General features: G+C 43.9%; 1 protein-coding gene across 1 annotated transcript in view; it reads right to left on the reverse strand.

Annotated features, from left to right (window-relative positions):
• The window catches only part of PALLD (palladin, cytoskeletal associated protein), a gene marked incomplete at both ends in the record, with an annotated part of 383,889 nt that overhangs the window by 200,805 nt on the left and 156,401 nt on the right, over positions 1-26,683 (reverse strand). The window contains 4 exons of the mRNA XM_079706944.1: positions 14,140-14,163; positions 14,728-14,869; positions 18,870-18,944; positions 20,253-20,358. Of these exons, the coding sequence (XP_079563070.1) occupies positions 14,140-14,163; positions 14,728-14,869; positions 18,870-18,944; positions 20,253-20,358 (347 nt within the window). The remainder of the gene's footprint in view (positions 1-14,139; positions 14,164-14,727; positions 14,870-18,869; positions 18,945-20,252; positions 20,359-26,683) is intronic.

Consider the following 26,683-nt stretch of genomic DNA (forward strand, 5'->3'; position numbering starts at 1 on the left):
CACCCGGCTCATCCCTGCCAACCTGGAGGCCAGCCACAGCCCGTGGAGTGAGCCCACCTGGGCGGGCCAAGTCTGGTGCCCCACTGGGGCTAAGCTGAGCGGCTGACCCTCAGGATTAGGGACACGGGCGGTCGCCACCTGGAGCCACCGATGTTTGGGCGGCCATGCTTTCAAGAGCCGATAGACCAGGACGTGGGCAACGCTTCTCTTCCAAGCTCTTTCTCGAACAGCCCTGAGGGCAAGCTTTTCAGAATTTAGAGGAATGCGTCTCCCCTGGAGTCAAACATCAGTAATGAAAATTAGCAAACTTGCCCTCAAACCTATTTTATGCTTTAAACACTGGGAGGGCAAAGTGCTCACTGTGGGTAAAAGTCCTACCTTCTAATACAAACATTTTTAACTATTAAAATTACATGTCAATTTTTAAATACCAATAAAAGTCATAAACGCAAAGGTGAACCAATTAAACGATAAATAAAATGAAAGTGAGTCTTCCTTTATGTCCCAAGAGAGCTTGTGGGCACTGATTTCAATTACAAGATAGACTGAGTTCTTAATAATGCGTTGCCTTGTTTCAAACAAACAAAATTATTTTCTCTTTTTGAAAGAATGGTATCCTTGAAGACTTCCTGTGCTAGAAATAGTGGGAAAATTCTGGTTACTACACATTTTCTCTTCGATTTTATTTTAAACTAGTGGTGGTTGCCACCCACTTTCATGGGTCATGATCCACAGTTTAAAAACACTGCGCTGTCGGACCCACCCGAGTTCCTGGCTCAGAAAACATCAAGGAATCCTGCTGAGCTGTTTGGCATATTAAGAAAAGAGTCTGCAGGTAAAGGCATGAGATACTTTGTTTTTTAATTTTTAAAAAAATTTTGGCTGCGTTGGGTCTTCGTTGCTGCGCGTGGGCTTTCTCTAGTTGCAGTGAGAGGGGGCTACTCTTTGTTGCGGTGTACAAGCTTCTCATTGCAGTGGCTCCTCTCGTTGTGGAGCACGGGCTCTAGGCGCGCGGGCTTCGGTAGTTCACACACACGGGCTCAGTAGTTGTGGCTCACGGGCTCAGTAGTTGTGGCTCGCAGGCTCAGTAGTTGTGGCTCACGGGCTCTAGAGCGCAGGCTCAGTAGTGGTGGCGCACGGGCTTGGTTGCTCCATGGCACGTGGGATCTTCCTGGACCAGGGCTCGAACACGTGTCCCCTGCACTGGCAAGTGGATTCTTAACCACTGCGCCACCGGGGAAGTCCCAAGGCTTGAATACATTTAAAGCACACAATTATTACTGATAAAAAGGCTCACTGAACAGAAGGAAAACAACAGGATGACAGAGACTGTGAAGGAAGGTACCCTGTGTGTTTCTGAGTGTACTGCATACAGTTCAAGGCTTCTCAATCAAAGAGGAATAAAGTGTGGAAATAATTCAAGTCAGAGCTTCACATAAGATGAATCATTGGGAAAGTGAGATGTATCTGGAAAGGCAATGGGGACTGGGAATTTAAAATTGAATACATATGGTTACGAGATGAGTTAGAAGTGTCCCTAACCAGAGGAGGGTCAATAAAGCACAGGATATTACAGCTGAAAGGGACTGTATGTGGACCAGCCCAAGTTGCTCATTTCTTCAAGTGAGGTCTAAGGTCCAAAGGGATTCTCTCAAGGTCACGGTTAATCAATGTTGAGGCCAAAATGCTGACGGTCACACCCCGTCCCCCACAAGCTCCTTCCTCCTAGAGGACAAGGCCTCTTAGCTGTTCTGCATTTTTTCCTGGTCCAGGACATGAGGAACCCAATGTGAAATGAAGTAATAAAAGCTTTAAGATGGGAAACAAGGAGTTTCCTGGATCTGAACACTCTCACTATCCAAGTAACTCACTAGAAACCCATCTGCCCAAGTAGGTGGGCTGTGTGTCCTCCAATATACGAGATACACTGGAAGGATACAAGCCCAGTCCAGAGGACACTGTCATGTGGCCATGACGGTGGGAGAAGAAATGAACTGCCCAGTCTGTCGAGATTTGGGGAAAACCACCCCCATCCTGGCTGTCCTCTGGGAGATGGGCTCCATCTTAGAGGGTGCTGTTGGGAGCCTGGGGCCGTCAGCTGCCGTGGCCGACCCCTCCCTCCCTGCACTGTCCTCCCAGGGCCGAGGCTCCTGAACGGCCTTCTCTCAGCCTGGAAAGATGGACTTTCTGGAGACACAGAGAACCGCCCCTGTTCTCAATGCCCGAGAACACTTTCCCCGTAAACACTGTGTTCACACTTAATACAGTTCTGTGCCCTGAACCTACATTTTACATCAGGATAAAATCTTATCCAGCAGGGATAACGGAAAGTGGCTTTGGAGTGATGATCTGGCCAACTCTTAGAGTGTCTTCTTATGTTATCTACAATTTTGATTTTTTTTTTTAAGTTATGCCATTTTAAGAAAAGCTGAGCTTGTTTATACAGTTGCGCCTTCTCCTCCAGAGGGCCCTTTTGAGAATGAAAAGGTTGCATGTTTCAAATCTGACTGAACTAACTTCATTTTCTATGAATTTTCAGGAACACTTCTATTGCATACAATGAGGCAGATTCACACATAGAGCTGATGACCGACTGGACAGTCTACATATGGAAGAAAAAAATAAGAATAAAAAAGCATTGGCAAGTTCTTTCGGTGATCTTCGGACATCGCTACGTCTCGGGGACTTTTACCAGATAAAACATTAGTCCAGTGCCCTAAAAGTTGTTCAGCTTTGCCTCTCTTGGAAAATTTCATCCACAAGTGACAAGAGGCTCACATTTTGCTGAGAGAAAGGAGCGTCTCAGCTTGGCTCTGACATTACAGGGATGAAGAAAGCCAGCAGGACGGGAGATGAGCCCAGCTGCAGCACTGAATATTCATCCAGTAACATTTTTTTTTAAATTTTTTTTTATTAGTTTCTGCTTTATAACAAAGTGAATCAGTCATACATATACATCCGTTCCCACCTCCCTTCCCTCATGCATCTCCCTCCCTCCCTCCCACCCTCCCCATCCCACCCCTCCAGGCGGTCACAAAGCACCGAGCTGATCTCCCTGCGCTCTGTGGCTGCTTCCCACTATCTATCTACCTCACGTTTGGTAGTGTATACATGTCCATGCCTCTCTTTCGCTTTGTCACAGCTTACACTTCTCCCCTTATTCGAACAAAGACTTAAGATATCTGTGAAGTACATTTTGGTGAGGGATGGGGATCAGGAAGCGACTGCTTGTCTCAAATAAAGGGAATTAGAGGCTCACTTATGTTTATTAAAAAACTGTCCTTTAAAGAACGCACAAATTTAAAGTTATTAATAAGCCTAAGCACAATGCTTTTTAATCCAATTTTCCTAACTGGTGACTTTTGATTTGAGGGCATATAATAACATAGTAAATTGGAAACCATTTTTGCTGATGGTAAATTCTACTTTCTAAAGTTACCTAAGAATTACTTAATCACATAAATATCTCTCAGAGGTTAACCCCAAATTTCATTCAAGTTCTTGGACATGCTGAACTCTTGGTTAACTACAAACAAAACCATTTTGTTTGCAGAAACATAAAATGATGAAGCAGCAAGGATAATATTACTAAGTCCTCTCGGTAATGAGGGAACACTTTCATAAATGTCTTCCTTCACAGGTTTTTTCCCCGCCCTTTGGGGGCCAGCCTAACTTCAAAAAAAAAAAAATCCAGCTTTTACCTTCCAAACCACATGGTTTGGCTAACACAACTAATAAAAAAGGACTCTGGGCTAAAATCAGCCAGATGAGATTCAGTGTGGGTAGCTGTTAAGGCTTGTATAAATTTTTATAAAGGATTTTTAAACACTTCAAACTGTATCATATAGAGAGAAAGATATTTAAAATGCACAGTTTAAGACTCATGCACACAGAGAACACACTTGTTGCCAAAGAGGAGGGGGCTGGGGGAGAGATGGACTGGGAGTTTGGGGTTCGCAGACGCAAACTAGTACATATAGGATGGATAAACAACAAGGTTCTACTGTAGAGCACAGGGAACTATATTCAATATGCTGAGATAAACCATAATGGAAAAGGATATGAAAAAGACTATATATATGTATAACTGACTCGCTTTGCTGTACAGCAGAAATTAACACATTATAGATCAACTATGCTTCAATAAAAAATTTTTTTAATAAAAATGCACAGTTTAAGGAGTAACAATGAAATGAAACCCTGCATACCCATCAATAAGTCTAAGCAATAAAAGATGAGCAATACTGTACAATGCCCCATACGCCCTCCCCAGCTGAATCTTCCTTCCCCTTTAGAGATAATCACTCCTTTGATTTTCCTTATATGTTTACCACATATATATGTATCCTTTAAAAATGTGTTCTTTAGTTTTTGTTTTATTTTAATTTTTAAATAATTTTTGTTAGAGTATAGTTGATTCACAATGTTGTGTTAGTTTCTGCTGTACAGCAAGTGAATCAGTTATACATCTACATGTATCCACTCTTTTTTAGATTCTTTTCCCACATAGGCCATTACAGAGTATTGAGTAGAGTTCCCTGTGCTATACAATAGGTCCTTATTACTCAATTATTTTATACATAGTAGTGTGTATATGTCAATCCCAATCTCCCATATTATCCCTTCCCCTCTTACCTCCTGGTAACCATAAGTTTTCTACATCCGTGACTCTGTTTCTGTTTTGTAAATAGGTTCATTTGTACCATTTCTTTAGATTCCATGTATAAGTGATATCCTATGATATTTGTCTTTTTCTGTCTGACTTACTTCACTTAGTTTTTAAATGCTGACTAACAAGTATTTATCTTGTTGTGTAAAGAAAAGGCCACCCATAGCCTCTTCAATAAGTGCTGCTGGGAAAACTGGACAGCTACATGTAAAAGAATGAAATCAGAACACTCCCTAACACCATACACAAAAATACACTGAAAATGGATTAAAGACCTAAATGTAAGGCCAGACACTATCAAGCTCTTAGAGGACAACACAGGCAGAACACTCTATGACATAAATCATAGCAAGATCCTTTTTGACCCACCTCCTAGAGCAATGGAAATAAAAACAAAAATAAACAAATGGGATCTAATGAAACTGAAAAGCTTTTGCACAGCAAAGGAAACCATAAACAAGACGAAAAGACAACCTGCAGAATGGGAGAAAATATTTGCAAATGAAGCAACTGACAAAGGATTAATCTCCAAAATATACAAGCAGCTCATGCAGCTCAATAGCAAAAAAAAACCCAATCCAAAAATGGGCAGAAAACTTAAGTAGACATTTCTCCAAAGAAGATATACAGATTGCCAACAAACACATGAAAGGATGCTCAACATCACTAATCAGTAGAGAAATGCAAATCAAAACTACAATGAAGGGGCTTCCCTGGTGGCGCAGTGGTTGAGAGTCCGCCTGCCGATGCAAGGGACACGGGTTTGTGCCCCAGTCTGGGAAGATCCCACATGCCGCGGAGCGGCTGGGCCCGTGTGCCATGGTTGCTGAGCCTGCGTGTCCGGAGCCTGTGCTCCGCGACGGGAGAGGCCACAACAGTGAGAGGCCCGCGTACCGAAAAAAAAAAAAAAAAAAAACTACAATGAGGTATCACCTCACACCAGTCAGAACAGCCATCATCAACAAATCTACAAACAATAAATGCTGGAGAGGGTGTGGAGAAAAGGGAACCCTCTTGCACTGTTGGTGGGAATGTAAATTGATACAGCCACTATGGAGAACAGTATGGAGGTTCCTTATAAAACTAAAAATAGAATTACCATACAACCTAGCAATCCCACTACTGGGCACATATCATGAGAAAATCATAATTCTAGAAGACATGTTCATTGCAGCTCTATTTACAATAGCCAGGACATGGAAGCAACCTAAGTGTCCATCAACAGATGAATGGATAAAGAAGATGTGGCACATATATACAATGGAATATTACTCAGCCATAAAAAGAAACGAAATTGAGTTATTTGTAGCGAGGTGGATGGACCTAGAGTCTGTCATACAGAGTGAAATAAGTCAGAAAGAGAAAAACAAATACCGTATGCTAACACATATAAATGGAATCTAAAAAGGAAAAAAAAAAGTGGTTCTGAAGAACCTATGGGCAGGACAGGAATAAAGACGCAGATGTAGAGAATGGACTTGAGGACACAGGGAGGGGGAAGGGTAAGCTGGGACGAAGTGAGAGAGTGGCATGGACATATATACACTACCAAACGTAAAATAGATAGCTAGTGGGAAGCAGCTGCATAGCATAGGGAGATCAGCTCGGTGCTTTGTGACCACCTAGAGGGGTGGGATAGGGAGGATGGGAGGGAGACGCAAGAGGGAGGGGATATACGTATGCATATAGCTGATTCACTTTGTTATACAGCAGAAACTAACACACCATTGTAAAGCAACTATACTCCAATAAAGATGCTAAAAAAAACCAAAAAAAAGGCCACCTTCCCACTGTCAGAAAAAAGTTCAACTTCCCTAGACTTTTACCAAAGCCCTCAGGGGTAAGGGGTGGGCAAGGCCACGGGGTTTCCTGGGAAATCTGGGGCTCCCGGAGATGGGTCGGTAGGTACCTGGAGGGGCTAAGCATGGGCAGGAACTGGACAGCCGGAAGGAATCACTGGTGGTGTCTGTCTCCCCGAAATCTCTCTTTTTAAGGTCAACATGGCCAACTTCCAGATCTCAGCACCGGGTCAAATCAGAGCACTTCTGTGGGCGGTAACAGTGTTCCCCACTGACCTGGCAGGCAGTGTGACAGGCCGGGCCAAGCAGAGGTGCGACCTGGGGTCAGCTCACCCGCAACCGTCTGTTGTCAGGGCAGGAGATAGGCGGCGGCCCTGAGCTCTCAGGGATGAATGCCTTGCCATGTCCGTCCTTGCCACACATCGATGTGTAGCTGTGCCTTCCAGGGACCCCGGCCTCTGGCTGCATTTGCTGGCATGCTCCTGTCCTCACATCTTGCCGTGGCTGGTGAATTCTCTCGCTGCAGGGAGCACACCCTACAGACAAGCTGTGGAGGAAAATCCCTGAGACCCCGCAACTCTGAAAAATCTTGACCACATCTCCTTATGGAGTTGGAGGTCCTTTTACACCAGAACCTGGAAGGCGTTGCTTCGCTGTCTGCGTGCCTAGTAAGCCTGCTGAGAAGTCCTCGGTCACTCTGATACTGTTAGTTTGCTGTGACCTGGTGCTTCCTCTCCGGACCCGGGGAGAATCGTGGCCTCCTCCTGGATGTTGTGAATTTCACAGCGGTGCACGCTGCTGTCAGTGTGTTTTCATACGTCGTGCTCTCGGCGGGGCCTTTCAATCTGGAAACTGATATCCTTCCGTTCGGGGAATGAAAAACAAATTTCCTTTGTTCTCTCCTCCTGGAATCCTACTTATGAATGTGTAGTCTACCGGGGCGGGTCTCTACCATCTAATTTTCTTACCTTTTCTCTCTTACATCCCTTCTCTGCCCTTTTCTCCTACGTTGCGAGACATTTCCTAACTTTCATGTCTGCTACCAGCTTTTTCGTTGCAAGCACGCCCTGTTTTCCGAACGTCCCGCCTCTCCTCCCCGCTTATACCTGTTATTTTTACTTCTTGGATGTGCTGATTTTCTTACCCCTCCGACGAGAGCATTGCTTTGTTTTTACACCTTCTTCTCTTGGCAAGTCTGTTTCCTCCAAGCTGCTTTTTGGGGAGTTGCTCATGCTCTCCTGTATCATCCCAGAGGGAGGCTTCTTCAGACGCCTTTGATCTCTTCTTGTCCAACGTGGCTCTGAGCTGACGGGAATCTGGACAGCAGAGAGCGGCTGTTCGCCCTGGCCTTCCCCTGGGGGTAATCTAGATGGCCTCTGTCTTGGAGAAACTCCCGCATCATAATGGATGGATTTTTTTTCTCTTGGGACGTTGCCATCACCCAGAAATGAGCCCTTCGGTCTCCACCAGGCTGGCTTTGGAGGGGGGGCGGGGCAGAGGCACGCAGATCTCAGGGTTCCAACAGTCACGCAGTTTTCCTTTTGGTGTCTTGGTGCCTCTCCCTCTCTCTGCAGCGATTTCTCCCCAAACCTTCTTGGTTCACGAGACCCTAAATGTCTCAGTCATTTTTTACGGTGCTCCAAAACCTAAAGATATACTGAATAGCCTCCTTTGTTAAGCAGTTCTTTCTAAAGAACGTAGTAATATTTAGGTCTTAACAAGTTAGTTGTTGTTTTAAAAAATACATATAAATTGAAGGAAAAATACCAATATTTTATTCTTAAATCACCACAATCACTTACTAATGGATGTGTGTACCTGCTGGGAGGGCACAATCCCTCCTGGAATCAGATGAGACCCAGCCAGCCTGCTTTCACAGTCCACCTGATTTTCACGTGGGACTTGCTTTTTATCACATACACACCAAAAACTCAGTTTCACAAAGATATGACGTCACAGAAGAGAATGTAGAGTGATGTAACGTTGGAACTGTTTTAAGCCGGCAGTCGTCCCCATGAGATGTCAAGTGTCACTGTGTTTGTCAAAAATCTCCAGCATCTCCAGCACCTCTGCCGGATGGTGTGGCACCCAGGGCGCCTTGCCACACAGTTTGGGAACCACAGGCTTTACCCAACCCACTTTTGTTTACTCCACTATCTTAACCTGGAATCACATTCAAACGTCCTCACTGTTGCCCTCCCACTGCTCAGCACCTCAGTACATTTAAACTATAATTTACTTCACATCGTGACTCACGGGACCAAAGCACAGATTCCACTCTCCAAGATCTAGGAGGGTGGGTGGTCCTGGTGATGCACATTGAAAGTCAGGGCACCGCACTTTTATGTGCACCGTTCCCCAACCAGTAAGACACGCTGGTTTCTGGAGTTTCGATTTTGCATGCCATGAGACAGTGCTATAGAAGTAACGCGATACTGTTTGTGGCTGTTTGCAGACGGCTGAGTCAGGACCTGAGTGCAGACAGCTGTCGAAGGAGTCTTCTGTGGCCCTGCCCCCCCCACCACACTGGTCTTTGAAGGATGCAATCAGGGTAAAGTCGGAACGTCAACAAAAGGAGGCCAGAGCAGGTACTATGACAGACATGTGTGGGTTCTGAGTAAGCTGACTGCTATGGACTCACAAAGCTGTCTGAGAAGATGGGGGATGCAAGCTGACTTCTGTCTAGACGAGATAGGAGTGGAAAACACATCAGACAGACCCAGCAGAGGAGTGACAAGAAAAACCTGTTTCCGTTGCACAAATGCATCGCAGGGAATGGGCTGTTTCCTTCCTTATCTAAACATCTAATCCCTGCGGGGGCTGTGACCAGGCACTAGTGCATTTCAGTTTCATTTCTAGGGCTTTAAAATATCTTGCCCATGAATAAGAAAAAAGAAGGAGAGTGAAGAGAAGAAAAAAAGAGATATATAAATAAATGGGGGGGAGGATATGGGGAAAGAAAGGGAGGGAGGGCGGGAGGGAGGCCAGCCAGCGGGGAGAGAGCCCGAGCGATGATGTCAGGAAGCGGGGAAGGGCAGGAAAGCCCGAACGCTCAGATACGTTCGGAATTTCAAAGGCTACGTATACTTCAGCATTTGGAGAATATCTCCGACGTAGTTCTGTAAAATTCATCTCTTGCCTCAGATGCATTGTAGTCACGTCAATTTTTCTCCTCTCCATTTAACAGTGGCTAAAAAACAACCACAAGGGAAGACAGTTCCTATGTACATTCTCTAAGGTTGAGTAGTCCAGAGGTCTGTCTATTGGATGTAATAGTCCATCAGGTCATTTAAGGACAGTAAAAGATTCAGTACGTGTTCTGTTTTTTCCCCTGGAAGCATCAACGGTCAACTTCAGGTCAATGTTAGAAAACACTCGCCTACTAGTAAAGGAATCGTAATCATACCAGGTTCTGTCAGGCAAGTCAGGACATTGTTTAACTACAAATACGTGTTAGTATTTGCTTGTTCTAAAGCTCTAACTCATAACAACTCATGTAAGCAGTCACTGGAACAGTCGTTCATGCGTGTGGATTTTATTTAATTCTCTGTGCCAAGTGCAGATTTCTGAGGCAGGGTATTTTTTTTTTTTTTTTTGGCCACGCATCTCAGCTTGCAGTAGTTTAGTTCCCTGACCAGGGATCAAACCCGGACCACGGCAGTGGAAGCGCCGACTCCCTGGACCACCAGGGAATTTCTCTGAGGCAGAGTATTTTAATGGTCCTGTATGAAAAAAAGGAAGCAATTCCGACCATGTCATGGAGAATATAATTGTGGAGGAATTATCACAGGTCGAGGAAGACTAGTGGTGTCTTGTTTTTCATAGCTCCTGACTATATACATGTTTGCCTTGTATTGAAAGATTTGCTTGAAATGCTGCTCTATCAAGAATTATCTGTCTTCAGCAAGCGCTATTATTGTGGTTTGAACGGAGGAGTCTGTTTTCTTAAATGCTTCCAGATCGAACCAAAGGGAAAAGAAAAATAAGAAACTTCAGCGAACACAGCGAGGGCAGACTTTTTCATACGTTGCTAGGACATGCAGTTTACAAGGAAGGCCTTCCGTCTCCTGCTCTTCTTGGCATGATTTTGCCACATTAAACCAAAAAGCATTTAAGAACATTCTAGAGGTCAGACTACCCCATGATGCTGCTGAGGACTGGTTTCACTAAATAATTCGTGATCAAAACTATATTCTAGGGCTTCCCTGGTGGCGCAGTGGTTGAGAGTCCGCCTGCCAATGCAGAGGACACGGGTTCGTGCCCCGGTCCGGGAAGATCCCACATGCCGTGGAGCGGCTAGGCCCGTGAGCCATGGCCGCTAAGCCTGTGCGTCCGGAGCCTGTGCTCCGCAACGGGAGAGGCCACAACAGGGAGAGGCCCACGTACTGCAAAACAAAACAAAAACTATATTCTAGAAGCAAAACAGCAAACACAACTGAGACAGGCGTGTATGGGGTCTGAGGGGTGGCGGAGGGGCTGAAGGAGTTGCTCTCTTCCCTCCTCACCCAAATACTCCTTCTTAGTTGGTGTGTTGAGAGCTTTCAATTTTCAAACACACACATACTCAGAAACTAAACTATGCAGTTTCTCACCAGTGTTTTAAATTTTCAGATGATGCTTAGTTTATGATTTTCCAACACAGATCACGGGAGACATTTAATAAATCATATCATCTGTGTAGGTGATGACAATGGATAAAACACAATGAAAGAAGAGTTGCATGAACTCAAACAGAATCCAAAATGCAACCAAATGCAACCAAAGCAGTCTTAATCCATTCTACCAGGAATGCCTTCAGAATTTTTGGCCCAAGATTTTAGTATTATTGTACATAAAGCGTCAAAAGAGATAACCTGCTCCATAGATTTGTTCACACAAACTTTCTTGTGGATAAAGGAGATATTTGGTTCCTACTTTTATCTACCCATCTATCTATCCATCCATCCATTCACCTATCTATCTATCTATCCATGTCTGCCTAGTCTATTTAAAATAGCAATGTAAAAGATATGCCTTAACCCCCTATAGGATTTCCACATCAGGTCATGCAGGAGATTGAGTCTCAGAAGTCCCCTGTATCAGGGAACAGCACTGTGCAATTTTATACAAAGCCATGTCACAGCAAAATATGCAGTTGTGTTGTTTCCATAGTTTGAAAAGTGACCACAGTACCTGACGTGGGGACTGTACAGGTGGGCGGTGGGGTCTGGGTGTGACTCACAACAAGAAGGTACAGATTAGCTTTTGCACAGCAAAGGAAACCATAAACAAAACGAAAAGACCGCCCACAGAATGGGAGAAAGTATTTGCAAATGAAGCAAACGACAAGGGATTAACCTCCAAAATATACAAAAAGCTCATGCAGCTCAATAGAAAAAAAAACCCAAACAACCCAATCAAAAAATGGGAGGAAGATCTAAATAGACATTTCTCCAAAGATAACATACAGATGGCCAATATGCACATGAAAAGATGCTCAACATCACTAATTATTATAGAAATGCAAATAAAAACCACAATGAGGTATCACCTCACACTGGTCAGAATGGCCATCATCAAAAACTCTACAAACAATAAATTCTGGAGAGGGTGTGGAGAAAAGGGAATCCTCCTACATTATTGGTGGGAACGTAGATTGGTACAGCCACTATGGAGAACAGTGTGGAGGTTCCTTAAAAAACTAAAAATACATCTACCATATGATCCAGCAATTCCAGTCATGGGCATATATCAGAGAAAACCGTAATTCAAAAAGAGACATGCACCCCTATGTTCATAGCAGCACTATTCACAGTAGCCAGGACATGGAAGCAACCTAAATGTCCATCGAAAGATGAATGGATAAAGAAGATGTGGTACCTATATACAACGGAATATAACTCACCCATAAAAAAGAACACCATAATGCCATTTGCAGCAACATGGATGGACCTAGAGATTGTCATACTGAGTGAAGTAAGTCAGAAAAAAACAAATATCCTAGGATATCACTTATATATGGAATCTAAAAACATGGTACAAATGAACTTATTTACAAAATGGAAGTAGAGTCACAGACAGAAAACAAACGTATGGTTCCCAAGGGGTAAGGGTGGGGGAGGGATAAACTGGGAGATTGGGATCAACATATACACACTGCTGTATCTATATAATAGATACTAAGGCCCTACTGTAGAGCCCAGGGAACTCGACTCAGTACTCTGTAATGACTTATATGGGAAAAGAACCTAAAAAAGAGTGGACATATGTATGTGTATAACTGATTCACTTTGCTGTACACCTGAAACTACACAACATTGTAAATTAACTATATAATCCAATAAAAATTAATTAATTAAAAAAAAGAAGGGGGGCTTCCCTGGCGGCGCAGTGGTTGAGAATCCGCCTGCCCATGCAGGGGACACGGGTTCGAGCCCTGGTCCGGGAAGAGCCCACATGCCACGGAGCAACTAAGCCCGTGCGCCACAACTACTGAGCCCATGTGCTGCAACTACTGAAGCCCACGCACCTAGAGCCCGTGCTCCACGACGAGAGAAGCCACCGCAATGAGAAGCCCGCACACCGCAATGAAGAGTAGCCCCCGCTCACGGCAACTAGAGAAAGCCCGCGTGCAGCAATGAAGACCCAACACAGCCATACATACATACATACATAATACATACATACATACATACATAAATAAGAAGGCATCAGCTCAATTCCAGTTTTCCCCTCAGGATGACACTCAGCATCCCTTCCACTTTGGGCCCTAACAGGCTCACACTCTGCTTTTCAGGCCCTGGTGCGCAGGTGTGAGAGGCTCAGGACTGACCTCGGTCTCTCTGACCAGGAGCCACCACAATCCCCGAGAAAGGCCAAGCTGGGTCTGGCTCCCAAGAGATGTGCAGCCGGGTCTGCGTGATGCTGAAGCAGAGACACACATTTTCCACCCTTTGGCAAGAAGGGAGTGAAACTGGTGACTTCGCTGATGGGAAAAATACTAAGAAAGTCGTCTTCGAGGGGAGGTACTGTGAAACACCCGGACAAAAATTTCTGCTTCTCTTATAAACATCGTTTTCGTCTATGAGGAGCCATAAAAATACAAGAAGTGTGAGGCGGGAGGGCAGGGCACCTGGGCTTCTGGACCACACGGCTCTGATGAGGCCCAGGGATGTGCAATTCCAGGGCAAGATGCCTTCCTTCCTGGTGTAGCATAGGAAGCGCTCATGGGTCAGGGCACGTAAATGAGAGATGCCCGGTGGTCACTCTGCTGACATCTTTGGGCTGCTTTCCCGTGAGGTGCATTTCCAGGCTGGGGTCTAGTTGTTGGTGGCTTTTGGTCAGCAGAAATATGCAACAGATCACTCTTTTCTCCTGGAATCTTAGGAGGATGTTTTTTTCATCTTGAGCTTAGTTTGCTTTCTGAGTATAACAGACTACAGTTTTAAAAGCCTTAAGTCACTGAGCTTGACCTTCTTGTCTGAATGGAACTTCATGTTTCCCTAATAAAGAACCTGATGTAAAACGCAGCGTGCAGACCCCACGATAAAGAAGATATTGTCAGTAAGGGGGTTTCACATTTCCAGGGAACTGCAAAAACACTGTTCTGCTTATGGCTTTAAAACGGAAACAAAGAGCTATTGAAACCAAAGAGATACATTACCAGAGAGAAAAAAAGAAAAAGCTTCTTACCAGGTTCAGCTGTGGATCGAGGTTCTGTTTCCCACATGAGAAAAAAAGAAATCAAAACAGAGTATTAGACTGGGCTTCCGTTTATACTAAACCTACCCATCGTTTTCTGTGACCTTGTCTAGGGCATGTCTGCAGAAATGGTGACGACAAACTCCATCAGGGCGGCTTTAATGTGCTGCACCCTGCACATCCACCCCACTCGGCGAACAGAAATCTATGCGTCTCACACTACAGTATATAAAACAGATAATCAACAAGGACCTACTGTATGGCACAGGAAACTACTCAATATTCTGTAATAACCTATATGGGAAAAGACTCTGAAAAAGAATGAATATATGTATATGTATAACGGAATCACCTTGCTGTACACCTGAAACTAACACAACACTGTACATCAGCTATCTTCCAACAGAAAATAAAAATTAAATATTAAAACAAATAAAATGCAAAGAAAGAAAGGGAGGGAGGGAGGGAGGAAGGAAGAAATCCATGCATCTCAGTGACTAAGCCCTTCCTGGTTCTCCTGGAGCTGGACAAGAGGGCCTGCTCAGACCTGGGGGCAGTGGGACGGGCCCCTCTCCTTACTTTTCTGTAGGATCCGGAAGTCTGGAGAGTCCTGGATTTCACTGCCTTGTCGGAACCACTGGACCTGCAGTGGGGGCGTGCCTCGGACCCGGCACTCCAGCACGGCTGCCTGTCCCTTGGAGGCTGAGATGCTTTGCAGCTCCTGGAATGCAAGGATCCGTGCACGTCAGGCCTTGGTGTGGTCTCACCCAGCTTCACAACAGACAGCAACACTTCCCAACCTCAGAGAAGCAAACGCAGGCTTTGCATCATAGCATCGGGGCAGGAGAAACACCTTTACCTGCATGTAATGAAGTGAGTAAGGCTTCCCATGGGGCCGGCAGAAACGCTGGGCCCACCCTGCAAAGGTAGGTAACGGGTACCTTTATCTACACTGAAGAGTGAGCTGGTGAAATGCAAACGTCTTTAAAGAACCACACTCCATCTGAGTGTAGATTCCTGAGAGACCCAGACAAGAAGGCAAGGAGACCCCACTTGTCTCCCAAGCTCTGAGCTTCTCGCGGGGCGCCACCTCTGCCCACCAGCTTCCTGGGTCTGCTTTACCAGGATGAGGGTTGGCATTTTCTCATTTGGAGATTCTGAGTGAAATAAGAAAACAGGAGCACTTCCCCCGCCTGACCTTCCTTGCCTCTTCCCCTGCCGTCACCCTGGTGCCACCTACTCCAACTCCAGCCCAGTAAATGTTTACAATGCAACAGACCAGAAATGCGTTTGGCTTCACAGATGCAAAGCCGAGAAGCTTGTAAACCGGCTACTAAACACCAGAGGAATAACCGGCCCCTTCCAGGTGCCCGCACTCCGCCTCTCCCCTCCCTGCTTAGCCACGGGCCCACTGAAACTTTTTGGCTATTTACCCTTCTGACTACAGAGTATTACATCTGATAAAGGACATGAAGAACTCTTAAAAGAAGTCAAATACGATCAAGTAATTCACCTATGCAGAGACCCAAAGCAAACAAATTCACATCAGGAAGGTTTTTTTTTTTCTATTTCTGTTTTTGCTTTTTACATTTTTCTGAAGAGCCAGCCAATGGTGTGCTGGGAAAAACAGACCCTGCAGCAACTGGCCTGCAGTGTGTGTGCCCCGGCCCCGTGGGAATCCTCAAAGTCCATGAGGCAGGCAGAACCATAAAAGTCCACTGCGAAGTCTGGGAAGGCATTTGATAAGAATTTTGGTGGCTAAGGTCTTTTTTTTGGTTTTTTTTAAATGGAAAGGTGAAGATTATTACCTACTTCTGAGTGCATTCTCTCTCCACCCTTATTTTTAACTGTAGGAAAATCTCTGGTTTTAAATTGACTTTCACTTTCTGACTGGTCCAGAAAGCGCTAATTTAGCGGATCAGCAGGGAAGATGTGGCCCACGGGGTCCAGCTTGTGTGGATGGATGAATCAACGGCCCCGGCTTGTCCAGGAAGTGTTCACAGCACGTTACAGATGCTGCACAAATATTCTTCATGTGTGAGCCATCAGACACCACAGGGGGACTCTGTTTGCTCCTAGGATTATGCATTTTGTTCAAACACTGGAAAATCACATAGGTGGTAAATGGGAAGATGCCGAAGACTTTACACAAACCTCTTCATGGTTCGCTGTAAACGAACATGGCTCGTAGGAACCACAGTGAGGACCCCAAGGGAGGCCGAGAGCCACCTTCAGAGGCTGACCCTGGCAGTCAGTGTCGTCCACTTGGCAGACTCTGGGACCCCTGGGTGTTTCAGGGTCCACAGAAGAGCATCTCTCGTTGTCAGGTCCACCTGGTACTGAGATCCCTTGGAGGGTCTACCGCTCTGGGGAGAAATGCCACGCGGAGCAGGCTGCTCTCCTGGCCCCATATGTGTCCCTGTGACTCACAGCCCCGCTGTCCCCGCCAGCTCTGCGGCTCCGGCTCAGCCCCGGGGAACCTTTCCCAGCGACGTGGGACAGCACGGATGGAGGCGCCAGTGGACTTGCAAAGCCCAGGCCACCCCGTCACCACCATCCCCTCCGGAACCAGAGCCCAGGCCCCCAAAGGACAGTGCAGAGCAGGGAGAGGCGCCGCCCACAGGCAAAGGGTGCAGGTGCCAGTGAGGAAGAAGAAGACCATGCAGAACGGGGGGCATCCACTGTCCAGACCCAGGACATGGAGCTGCAGGCACGGGGACACAGCCCTGAGCTCTGGCCACTCTACAGTTTGCGACTTAAAAAACTCAAGCTTTGTAAAAATGCTGAATTCTGGTTTACTTTTCTATTAAGCTCAGAGAGCGCTTCCTGGTTTTCTCTGGGGACAGGGGGACACCGCTGCTGGAACCTCTGTCTCAGGAGCTGGGCTGCACTGCAGGGGAAAGGAACAGGCTGTGTGCCTGGGACCGAGGGCCTCCCATGGCCCTGAGGGAGGAAAGGAAGCTCTCGGGGCCTTGCCCCTCCCTGGTGCCACCAGGACACGCCTGATCGGCCTCAACCCGGGGCGCACGGGGCCCTGGCTCCAAAATCAACTGTGTCCCCAGCAAGAGTGTGGCAGGTAACACAGACTTCCCGGCCTGTTTCATGAGGCTGCTTGAGAAACACTCCTAAACCACAGGTAAACGTGCCGCGCCCACCCCTCCGTAAACAACCCCTGCTCTAAGCCCAAAGGATGATGACCTCGTGGGCTGTTACACCGACACGGTTGTTGGCAGGTCTGACGTGCCTTGTTTTCTTTCTTTTTGGGTATTTTATCCTGGGAGGCGACTTCAATGTTGCTGTCAACAACTATCATTTGCTGCATCCTCCGGTCAATACTGTTTATGAAAAGGTCTTTAAGCAAGCTGGATGCAGGCTGGCTTAGGAGAAAGACATCATTCCCTACATGAAGACCATCCAGATGCTCTTCTTGGCTGCCTTGCAGATTTATAGCTTTTAGATGATGCGTTTATAGAAACTGCTTTCACATTTGTCTTTAGTTACTTGGAATTGATTTTCGTGAAAAGTGTGAGGTCCGGGACCACCTCTGCTGAAGAACCCACCCTGCCCAGTGACCGCGGGTTGCTGGGGTGTCTCATGGGCGCTCTCTGGGCCTCGTTTGTCCGTTTGTCTAGCCTTGAGCCAGCACTGCTCTCCTGATGCTCTGGCCTTGGGAAGTCTTGACATCTCAGACCCCTAACACCATTTCCTCCTGCTTGTGCAGGAGGGCCCTGGCTGCTCTGAGCCACTTTTTCTTCCACAAAATGTTTAGAATCAAATGGCCAAGTTCAATATCAACACAAATAAAAACAAGGAACCTGTTGGAATTTGAGCTAGATTCGCATTGAATTTAGAGACTGGTCTAGGGTCATGACTTCTGACAGTGTACTGGTGCACAGGCATGGGGCACCTCTCCCTTTACTTGTGCCATTTAAAATGTCTTTCAAATTTAAAAAATGACACAATGAACTTATATACAAAACAGAAATAGACCCACAGACATAGAAAACAAACTTATGATTACCAAAGGGGAAAGGTGGGGGGATAAATTAGGAGTTTGGGATGAACACAAACACACCACAATATATGAGAGACAACAAGGACCTACTATATGACACAGTGAACTATACTCAGTACTTTGTGACAACTTATAAGGGAAAAGAACCTGAAAAAAAGTCTATGTATAACAGAACCACTTTGCTGTACACCTGAAACTAACACAACACTGTAAATCAACTACACTCCAATAAAAAAAATAAAGTTTGTAACTTTCTCAGAAAGGGGGGTAGGAAACAGAGAAGAAATACTACATGGGACCATTTCTGAGCTGAACAGTTGACCAATGAAATGCATGTCATCAGCTTGGCAACGCAAAACACCAACTTGGACAAAATGAAAATTAGTCAGTTTTTAAAAAATATGTCTATAAAACTTGCCGGTTCTCCCAGTTCCCTACCCAGTATTTTGTGTTGTTTCTTGTACTCTTTCCCAGTCTATTCTGAGCTCTGTCAGGTCCAGCGTGAACAGGGCCACCTCTGTCAGACGCTTTACAAATTACGATCACACAGCAGCTGTGCAACAAATATCTACTCAGCCCAAAGGTAACCAAGAAAAGAGCCTGCTCATCCACTCGTTGTAATTTTTAAACACTGCTCCACGAAGCCACAGGGGAATGGAACCTAAGGCCCAGAACAGACCCAGAATGAGACGCACAGATGCCAGACCTTGGTGAAAACGGGCGGGAAGCAGGCGGCTGCGGGTCCATCTGGCCGGCAGAGGCACGAGGTGGGGCTGGGAGCCTGAAAAGCAGAGACACGTGGGTCAAACTTGGAACATACGAACCGCTGAAAAGATGGGCTCTATGACCTGGCGTTACTGGGACGGTGCCCAAGAGGGACCCGCGTGGGTGACAGCACGGCCGCTGACAGGGCTCAGCATTCATTACATACCTACCAATACTTAAATATCAAACACTAAAAGGAGACAATGCCTTAATCACAACTATTTCTGTAAAGTCCACTCTGGGTTAGGGGTTTAAAGGAAATATCTACTATACGTGCCATCGCTGAGTAATTTCTACTGCTTGGTTCTTTTCCAGTTTATGATCTCAGATGTGTTTTCTCCCCTGGCTGAGGACCCTACACATCACAGAGTAAGTCACATACTAGAATTTCTAAAATACCCTGGGTGCCCGGTAGCTGGAGGGCACACTGATGTTCCTTAGACACACTCAGGAGATAGGAATGAGTTCACATTTCAAGAGTGCTGGGTTTGAAGATACTCGTCACAGCACAAAGTATCATAGTTGATTTAGAAACATCCAGATTTTAATTTTTTACATTAAAAAAACTTCATGTTTTTTGTGTTTTGCAAAATAAACTTACTACAATGACTTTCCAGAAGTTTGTACTGCTATTCTTTCTTGGATAAAGCAGTCTTACAATGAAATAAAAAAGCAAAAAGCAGAATAAAACTGCATGAAGGGAAGGAATGTGAGTTTTTTCCTGTATTATCTGTTTAGCTCTTAGAGGATGGGAAAACCTGTGTCGCTAGGCAGACTTTTCTAGTCTTCTACTTTGTTTTAAAGGAGTTAATGAATTTGGCTACACAGAAGATGGCACATACAGGGAGAATCCAACGGTAATAGCTAAAACGGATGCCATTTTATCAGAGTACTGCCTGCTAGAAAGAGAAATTCCCAAAGGAAATGCAGATATTGATTAATCAGTGGCATGCCTTTTTTTTTTTTTGCGGTACGCGGGCCTCTCACTGTTGTGGCCTCTCCCGTTGCGGAGCACAGGCTCCTGACGCGCAGGCTCAGCGGCCATGGCTCACGGGCCCAGACGCTCTGCGGCATGTGGGATCTTCCCAGACCGGGACACGAACCCGTGTCCCCTGCATTGGCAGGCGGACTCTCAACCACTGCACCACCAGGGAAGCCCGGTGGCATGTCTTTGATTAGAGATTATTTTTAGTACATTAAAAGGAAGAACTTTATTTACCATTTTCTTTTCTCCCAGTTGTGTGTCCACTTAGAAAATATTTCAAGGGAGTACTAGTTTTATTCTTCAGTGACTTTGACTCCTTGTGGGCTGTGGAACACTTACCTGTTGAACAGGGACAGACAGTGGCTGAATCACGGCTGTGGTCACCCCTGTCTTTGGAGATGATGATCCTATCGTCAAGGAAACGGAAGTTGTTTTCTTCTGAGCCCTGGAAGATAAGGAGCCAAGGGTTCACTCAGAATTTTTTAAGCAGGAAGTATTCTTTGAAGCATTTAGACAGAATAGCCCAGTTTCTTTATGTCTACTCAACCCGCTTCAACTATAAGTGCTTCTGACATCGGGACCCACGACCTACAGTTAGAATAGCGGTGGTCAGTACAGGCACAGATGGCCCTAGACATTAGTAAAATAAACACACAGAAAAAGGAAAAATAGCGCATGTAACTATGTATCTCAGCTCTTACCAGAGAGCTGAAAGTATTGAACTGGAAATCCTAAGAGAAAAGAAAATACTTGGAAAAAGTTCAGTCTCTAACACTAAGCAGATACGTGAAACGTGTAGGGTTGGGGGTTCTGATTTAATGCAGAGTGCTCATTGTCTATTTTCAGTCTAGCAGCTGTTCTTTGTTCTGGCTCCTCACTGTGTAAAGTCAAGAGTATCTTGGAATTTTTGCTTTGGTGCATAAAACTCAGACTTGTTTCCAGGCCCAATTTTGCTAAGTCACGGGCTGTGTAATCTCAAGCGACTCATGTCACTTCACTAAACCTGAGATAATTGACTGGATGCACAGGTGGCAGAGTATGTGATCTTATTAAGATCCCTTTAACATGAATATTCAGTGACTATTTGATGTTAAATGGATATAACTGTTATGTATATAGTAGCAAATCAATGAAATGTATTAATTACCACGATCTCGATGCCCATGGAGTTTTCTACAAAATTTCGGTAGATTTTACTTTATTTTTTATTTTTTTAAAACATCTTTATTGGAGTATAATTGCTTTACAATGGTGTGTTAGTTTCTGCTGTATAACAAAGTGAATCAGCTATACATACACATATATCCCCATATCTCCTCCCTCTTGCGTCGCCCTCCCTCCCACCCTCCCTATCCCACACCCCTAGGTGGTCACAAAGCACCGAGCTGATCTCCCTGTGCTATGCAGCTGCTTCCCACCAGCTATCTATTTTACGTTTGGTAGCGTATATATGTCCACGCCACTGTCTTTGTCCTAGCTTACCCTTCCCCCTCCCCGTGTCCTCGAGTCCATTCTCTACGTCTGCGTCTTTATTCCTGGCCTGCCCCTAGGTTCTTCAGAAGCTTTTTCTTTTTTTTTTTTAGATTCCATATATATATGTTAGCATACGGTATTTATTTTTCTCTTTCTGACTTACTTCACTGTGCATGACAGTCTCTAGGTCCATCCACCTCACTATAAATAGCTCAATTTCATTTCTCTTTATGGCTGAGTAATATTCCATTGTATATGTGACATATCTTCTTTATCCATTCATCTGTCACTTCCATGTCCTGGCTATTGTAAAGAGAGCTGCAGTGAACACTGTGGTACATGACTCTTTGAGTTATGGTTTTCACAGGGTATATGCCCAGTAATGGGATTGCTAGGTGGTATGGTAGTTCTAATTTTAGTTTTTTAAGGAACCTCCATACTGTTCTCCATAGTGGCTATATCAATCTACATTCCCACCAACAGTGCAAGAGGGTTCCCTTTTCTCCACACCCTCTCCAGCATTTATCGTCTGTAGATTTTTTGATGATGCCATTCTGACGGGTGTGAGCTGATACCTCACTGTAGTTTTGATTTGCATTTCTCTAATGATTGGTGATGTTGAGTATCCTTTCATCTGTTTGTTGACAAACTGTATATCTTCTTTGGAGAAATGTCTATTTAGGTCTTCTGCCCATTTTTCAATTGGGTTCTTTGTTTATTTGATATTGAGCTGCATGAGCTGCTTGTATATTTTGGAGATTAATCCTTTGTCAGTTGCTTCATTTGCAAATATTTTCTCCCATTCTGAGGGCTGTCTTTTCGTCTTGTTTATGGTTTCCTTTGCTGTGCAAAAGCTTTTAAGTCTCATTAGGTCCCATTTATTTTTGTTTTATTTCCATTTCTCTAGGAGGTGGGTCAAAAAGGATCTTGCTGTGATTTATGTCATAGAGTGTTCTGCCTATGTTTTCCTCTAAGAGTTTGATAGTGTCTGGCCTTACATTTAGGTCTTTAATCCATTTTGAGTTTATTTTTGTGTATGGCGTTAGGGAGTGTTCTATTTTCATTCTTTTACATGTAGCTGTCCAGTTTGCCCGGCACCACTTATTGAAGAGACTGTCTTTTCTCCATTGTATATTAGTGCCTCCTTTATTAAAAATAAGGTGACCATATGTGCATGGGTTTATCTCTGGGCTTTCTATCCTGTTCCATTGATCTATATTTCTCTTTCTGTGCCACTACCATACTGTTTTGATTACTGTAGCTTTGTAGTAGAGTCTGAAATCAGGGAGCCTGATTCCTCCAACTCTGTTTTTCTTTCTCAAGATTGCTTTGGCTATTCGGGGTCTTTTGTGTTTCCATACAGATTGTGAAATTTTTTGTTCTAGTTCTGTGAAAAATGCCATTGGTAGTTTGATAGGGATTGCAATGAACCTGTGGATTGCTTTGGGCAGTATAGTCATTTCCACAATGTTGATTCTTCCAATCCAAGAACATGGTATATCTCTCCAACTGTTTGTAACACCTTTAATTTCTTTCATCAGTGTTTTATAGTTTTATGCATAAGGTCTTTTGCCTCCTTTGGTAGGTTTATTCCTAGGTATTCTATTCTTTTTGTTGTAGTGGTAAATGGGAGTGTTTCCTTAATTGCTCTTTCAGATTTTTCATCATTAGTGTATAGGAATGCAAGAGATTTCTGTGCATTAATTTTGTATCCTGTTACTTTACCAAATTCATTGATTAGCTCTAGTAGTTTTCTGGTAGCATCTTTAGGATTCTCTATGTATAGTATCATGTCATCTGCGAACAGTGACAGCTTTACTTCTTCTTTTCCAATTTGGATTCCTTTTATTTCTTTTTCTTCTCTGATTGCCGTGGCTAAGAATTCCAAGACTGTATTGAATAATAGTGGTGAGAGTGGACAACCTTGTCTGGTTCCTGATCTTAGAGGAAATGGCATCAGTTTTTCACCACTGACCATGATGTTGGCTGTTGGTTTGTCATATATGGCCTTTATTATGTTGAGGAAAGTTCCCTCTTTGCCTAGTTTCTGGAGAGTTTTTATCATAAATGGGTGCTGAATTTTGTCGAAAGCTTTTTCTGCGTCTAATTGAGATGATCATATGGTTTTTCTCCTTCAATTTGTTAACATGGTTTCTCACATTGATTGATTTGCGTATACTGAAGAAGCCTTGCATTCCTGGGATAAACCCCACTTGATCATGGTGTATGATCCTTTTAATGTGCTGTTTGCTAGTATTTTGTTAAGGATTTTTGCATCTATGTTCATCAGTGATATTGGCCTGTTGTTTTCTTTCTTTGTGGCATCTTTGTCTGGTTTTGGTATTAGGGTGATGGTGGCCTCATAGAATGAGTTTGGGAGTGTTCCTCTCTCTGCTATATTTTGGAAGAGTTTGAGAAGGATAGGTGTTAGCTCTTCTCTAAATGTTTGAGAGAATTCGCCTGTGAAGCCATCTGGTCCTGGGCTTTTGTTTGTTTGAAGATTTTTAATCACAGTCTCTATTTCAGTGCTTGTGATTGGTCTGTTTAAATTTTCTATTTCTTCCTGATTCAGTCTCTGAAGGTTGTGCTTTTCTAAGAATCTGTCCATTTCTTCCAGGTTGTCCATTTTATTGGCATAGAGTTGCTTGTAGTAATCTCTCATGATTCTTTGTATTTCTGCAGTGTCAGTTGATACTTCTCCTTTTTCATTTCTAATTCTATTGATTTGAGTTTTCTCCTTTTCTTGATGAGTCTGGCTAATGGTTTATCAATTTTGTTTATCTTCTCAAAGAACAAGCTTTTAGTTTTATTGATCTTTGCTATTGTTTCCTTCATTTCTTTTTCATTTATTTCTGATCTGATCTTTATGATTTAGTTCCTTCTGCTAACTTTGGGGTTTTTTTTATTCTTCTTTCTCTAATTGCTTTAGGGGTAAGGTTAGGTTGTTTGAGATGTTTCTTGTTTCTTGAGGTGGGATTGTATTGCTATAAACTTCCCTCTTAGAACTGCTTTTACTGCATCCCATAGGTTCTGGGTCATCGTGTTTTCATGGTCACTTGTTTCTAGGTATTTTTTTATTTCCTCTTTGATTTCTTCAGTGATCTCTTGGTTATTTAGTAGTGTATTGTTTAGTCTCCACGTGTTTGTATTTTTTACAGATTATTTCCTGTAATTGATATCTAGTCTCATAGTGTTGTGGTCAGAAAAATACTTGATACGATTTCAATTTTCTTAAATTCACCAAGGCTTGATGTGTGACCCAAGATATGATCTATCCTGAAGAATGTTCCATGAGCACTTGAGAAGAAAGTGTATTCTGTTTATTTTGGATGGAATTCCTATAAATATCAATTAAGTCCATCTTGTTTAATGTATCATTTAAAGCTGTGTCCTTATTTATTTTCACTTTGGATATCTGTCCATTGGTGAAAGTGGGGTGTTAAAGTCCCCTACTATGATTGTGTTACTGTCGACTTCCCCTTTTAGGGCTGTTAGCATCTGCCTTATTGTATTGAGGTGCTCCTATGTTGGGTGCATAAATATTTACAATTGTTACATCTTCTTGGATTGATCCCTTGATCATTATGTAGTGTCCTTCTTTGTCTCTTGTAATAGTCTTTATTTTAAAGTCTATTCTGTCTGATATGAGAAGTGCTACTCCAGCTTTCTTTTCATTTCCATTTGCATGGAATATCTTTTTCCATCTCCTCACTTTCAGTCTGTATGTGTCCCTAAGTCTGAAGTGGGTCTCTTGTAGAGAGCATATATATGGGTCTTGTTTTCGTATCCATTCAGCCAGTTTATGTCTTTTGACTGGAGCATTTAATCCATTTACATTTAAGGAAATTATTGATATGTATGATCCTATTATCATTTTCTTAATTGTTTTGGGTTTGTTTTTGTAGGTCTTTTCCTTCTCTTGTGTTTCCTGCCTAGAGAACTTCCTTTAGCATTTGTTGTAAAGCTGGTTTGGTGGTGCTGAATTCTCTTCGCTTTTGCTTGTCTGTAAAGGTTTTAATTTCTCCACTGAATCTGAAGGAGATCCTTGCTGGGTAGAGTAATTCTGGTTGTAGGTTTTTCTCCTTCATCACTTTAAATATGTCCTGCCACTCCCTTCTGGCTTGCAGAGTTCTTGCTGAAAGATCAGCTGTTAATCTTATGGGGATTCCCTTGTATGTTATTTGTTGTTTTTCCCTTGCTGCTTTTAATATTTTTTCTTTCTACTTAATTTTTGATAGTTTGATTAATATGGTCTTGGCGTGTTTCTCCTTGGATTTATCCTGTATGGGACTCTCTGTGCTTCCTGGACTTGACTATTTCTTTTCCCATATTAGGGAAGTTTTCAACTATAATCTCTTCATATATTTTCTCAGTCCCTTTCTTTTTCTCTTCTTCTCCTGGGACCCCTATAATTCAAATGTTGGTGCATTTAATGTTGTCACAGAGGTCTCCGAGACTGTCCTTAATTCTTTTCATTCTTTTCTCTTTATGCTGCTCTGCAGTAGTTATTTCCACTATTTTATCTTCCAGGTCACTTATCTGTTTTTCTGCCTCAGTTATTCTGCTATTGATTCCGTCTAGAGAATTTTTAATTTCATTTATTGTGTTGTTCATCATTGTTTGTTTGCTCTTTAGTTCTTCTAGGTCCTTGTTAAATGTTTCTTGTGTTTCCTCCATTCTATTTCCAAGATTTTGGATCATCTTTACTATCATTACTCTGAATTTTTTTTCAGGCAGATGGCCCATTTCCTCGTCATTTGTTTGGTCTGGTGGGTTTTTACCTTGCTCCTTCATTGGCTGTCTGTTTCTCTGTCTTCTCATTTTGCTTAACTTACTGTGTTTGGGGTCTCTTTTACACAGGTTGCAGGTTCGTAGTTCCTGTTGTTTTTGGTGTCTGCTCCCAGTGGCTAAGGGTGGTTCAGTAGGTTGTGTAGGCTTCCTTGTGGAAGGGACTGGTGCCTGTGTTCTGGTATGGATGAGGCTGGATCTTGTCTTTCTGGTGGACAGGACTGCATCCAGTGGTGTGTTTTGGGGTGTCTGTGACCTTGTTATGATTTTAAGCAGCCTCTCTTCTAATGGGTGGGGTTGTGCTCTTGTCTTGCTAGTTGTCCAGCATAGGGTGTCCAGAACTGTAGCTTGCTGGTCTTTGAGTGGAGCTGGGTCTTAGCATTGAGATGGAGCTCTCTGGGAGAGCTTTTGCCGTTTGATACTACGTGGAGCCGGGAGGTCTCCGGTGGACCAATGTCCTGAACTCAGCTCTCCCACCTCAGAGGCTCAGGCCTGATACAGGGTCAGGG

Source organism: Hyperoodon ampullatus (assembly GCF_949752795.1).
Source record: "Hyperoodon ampullatus genome assembly, chromosome: 6".
Classification (NCBI taxonomy): domain Eukaryota; kingdom Metazoa; phylum Chordata; class Mammalia; order Artiodactyla; family Ziphiidae; genus Hyperoodon; species Hyperoodon ampullatus.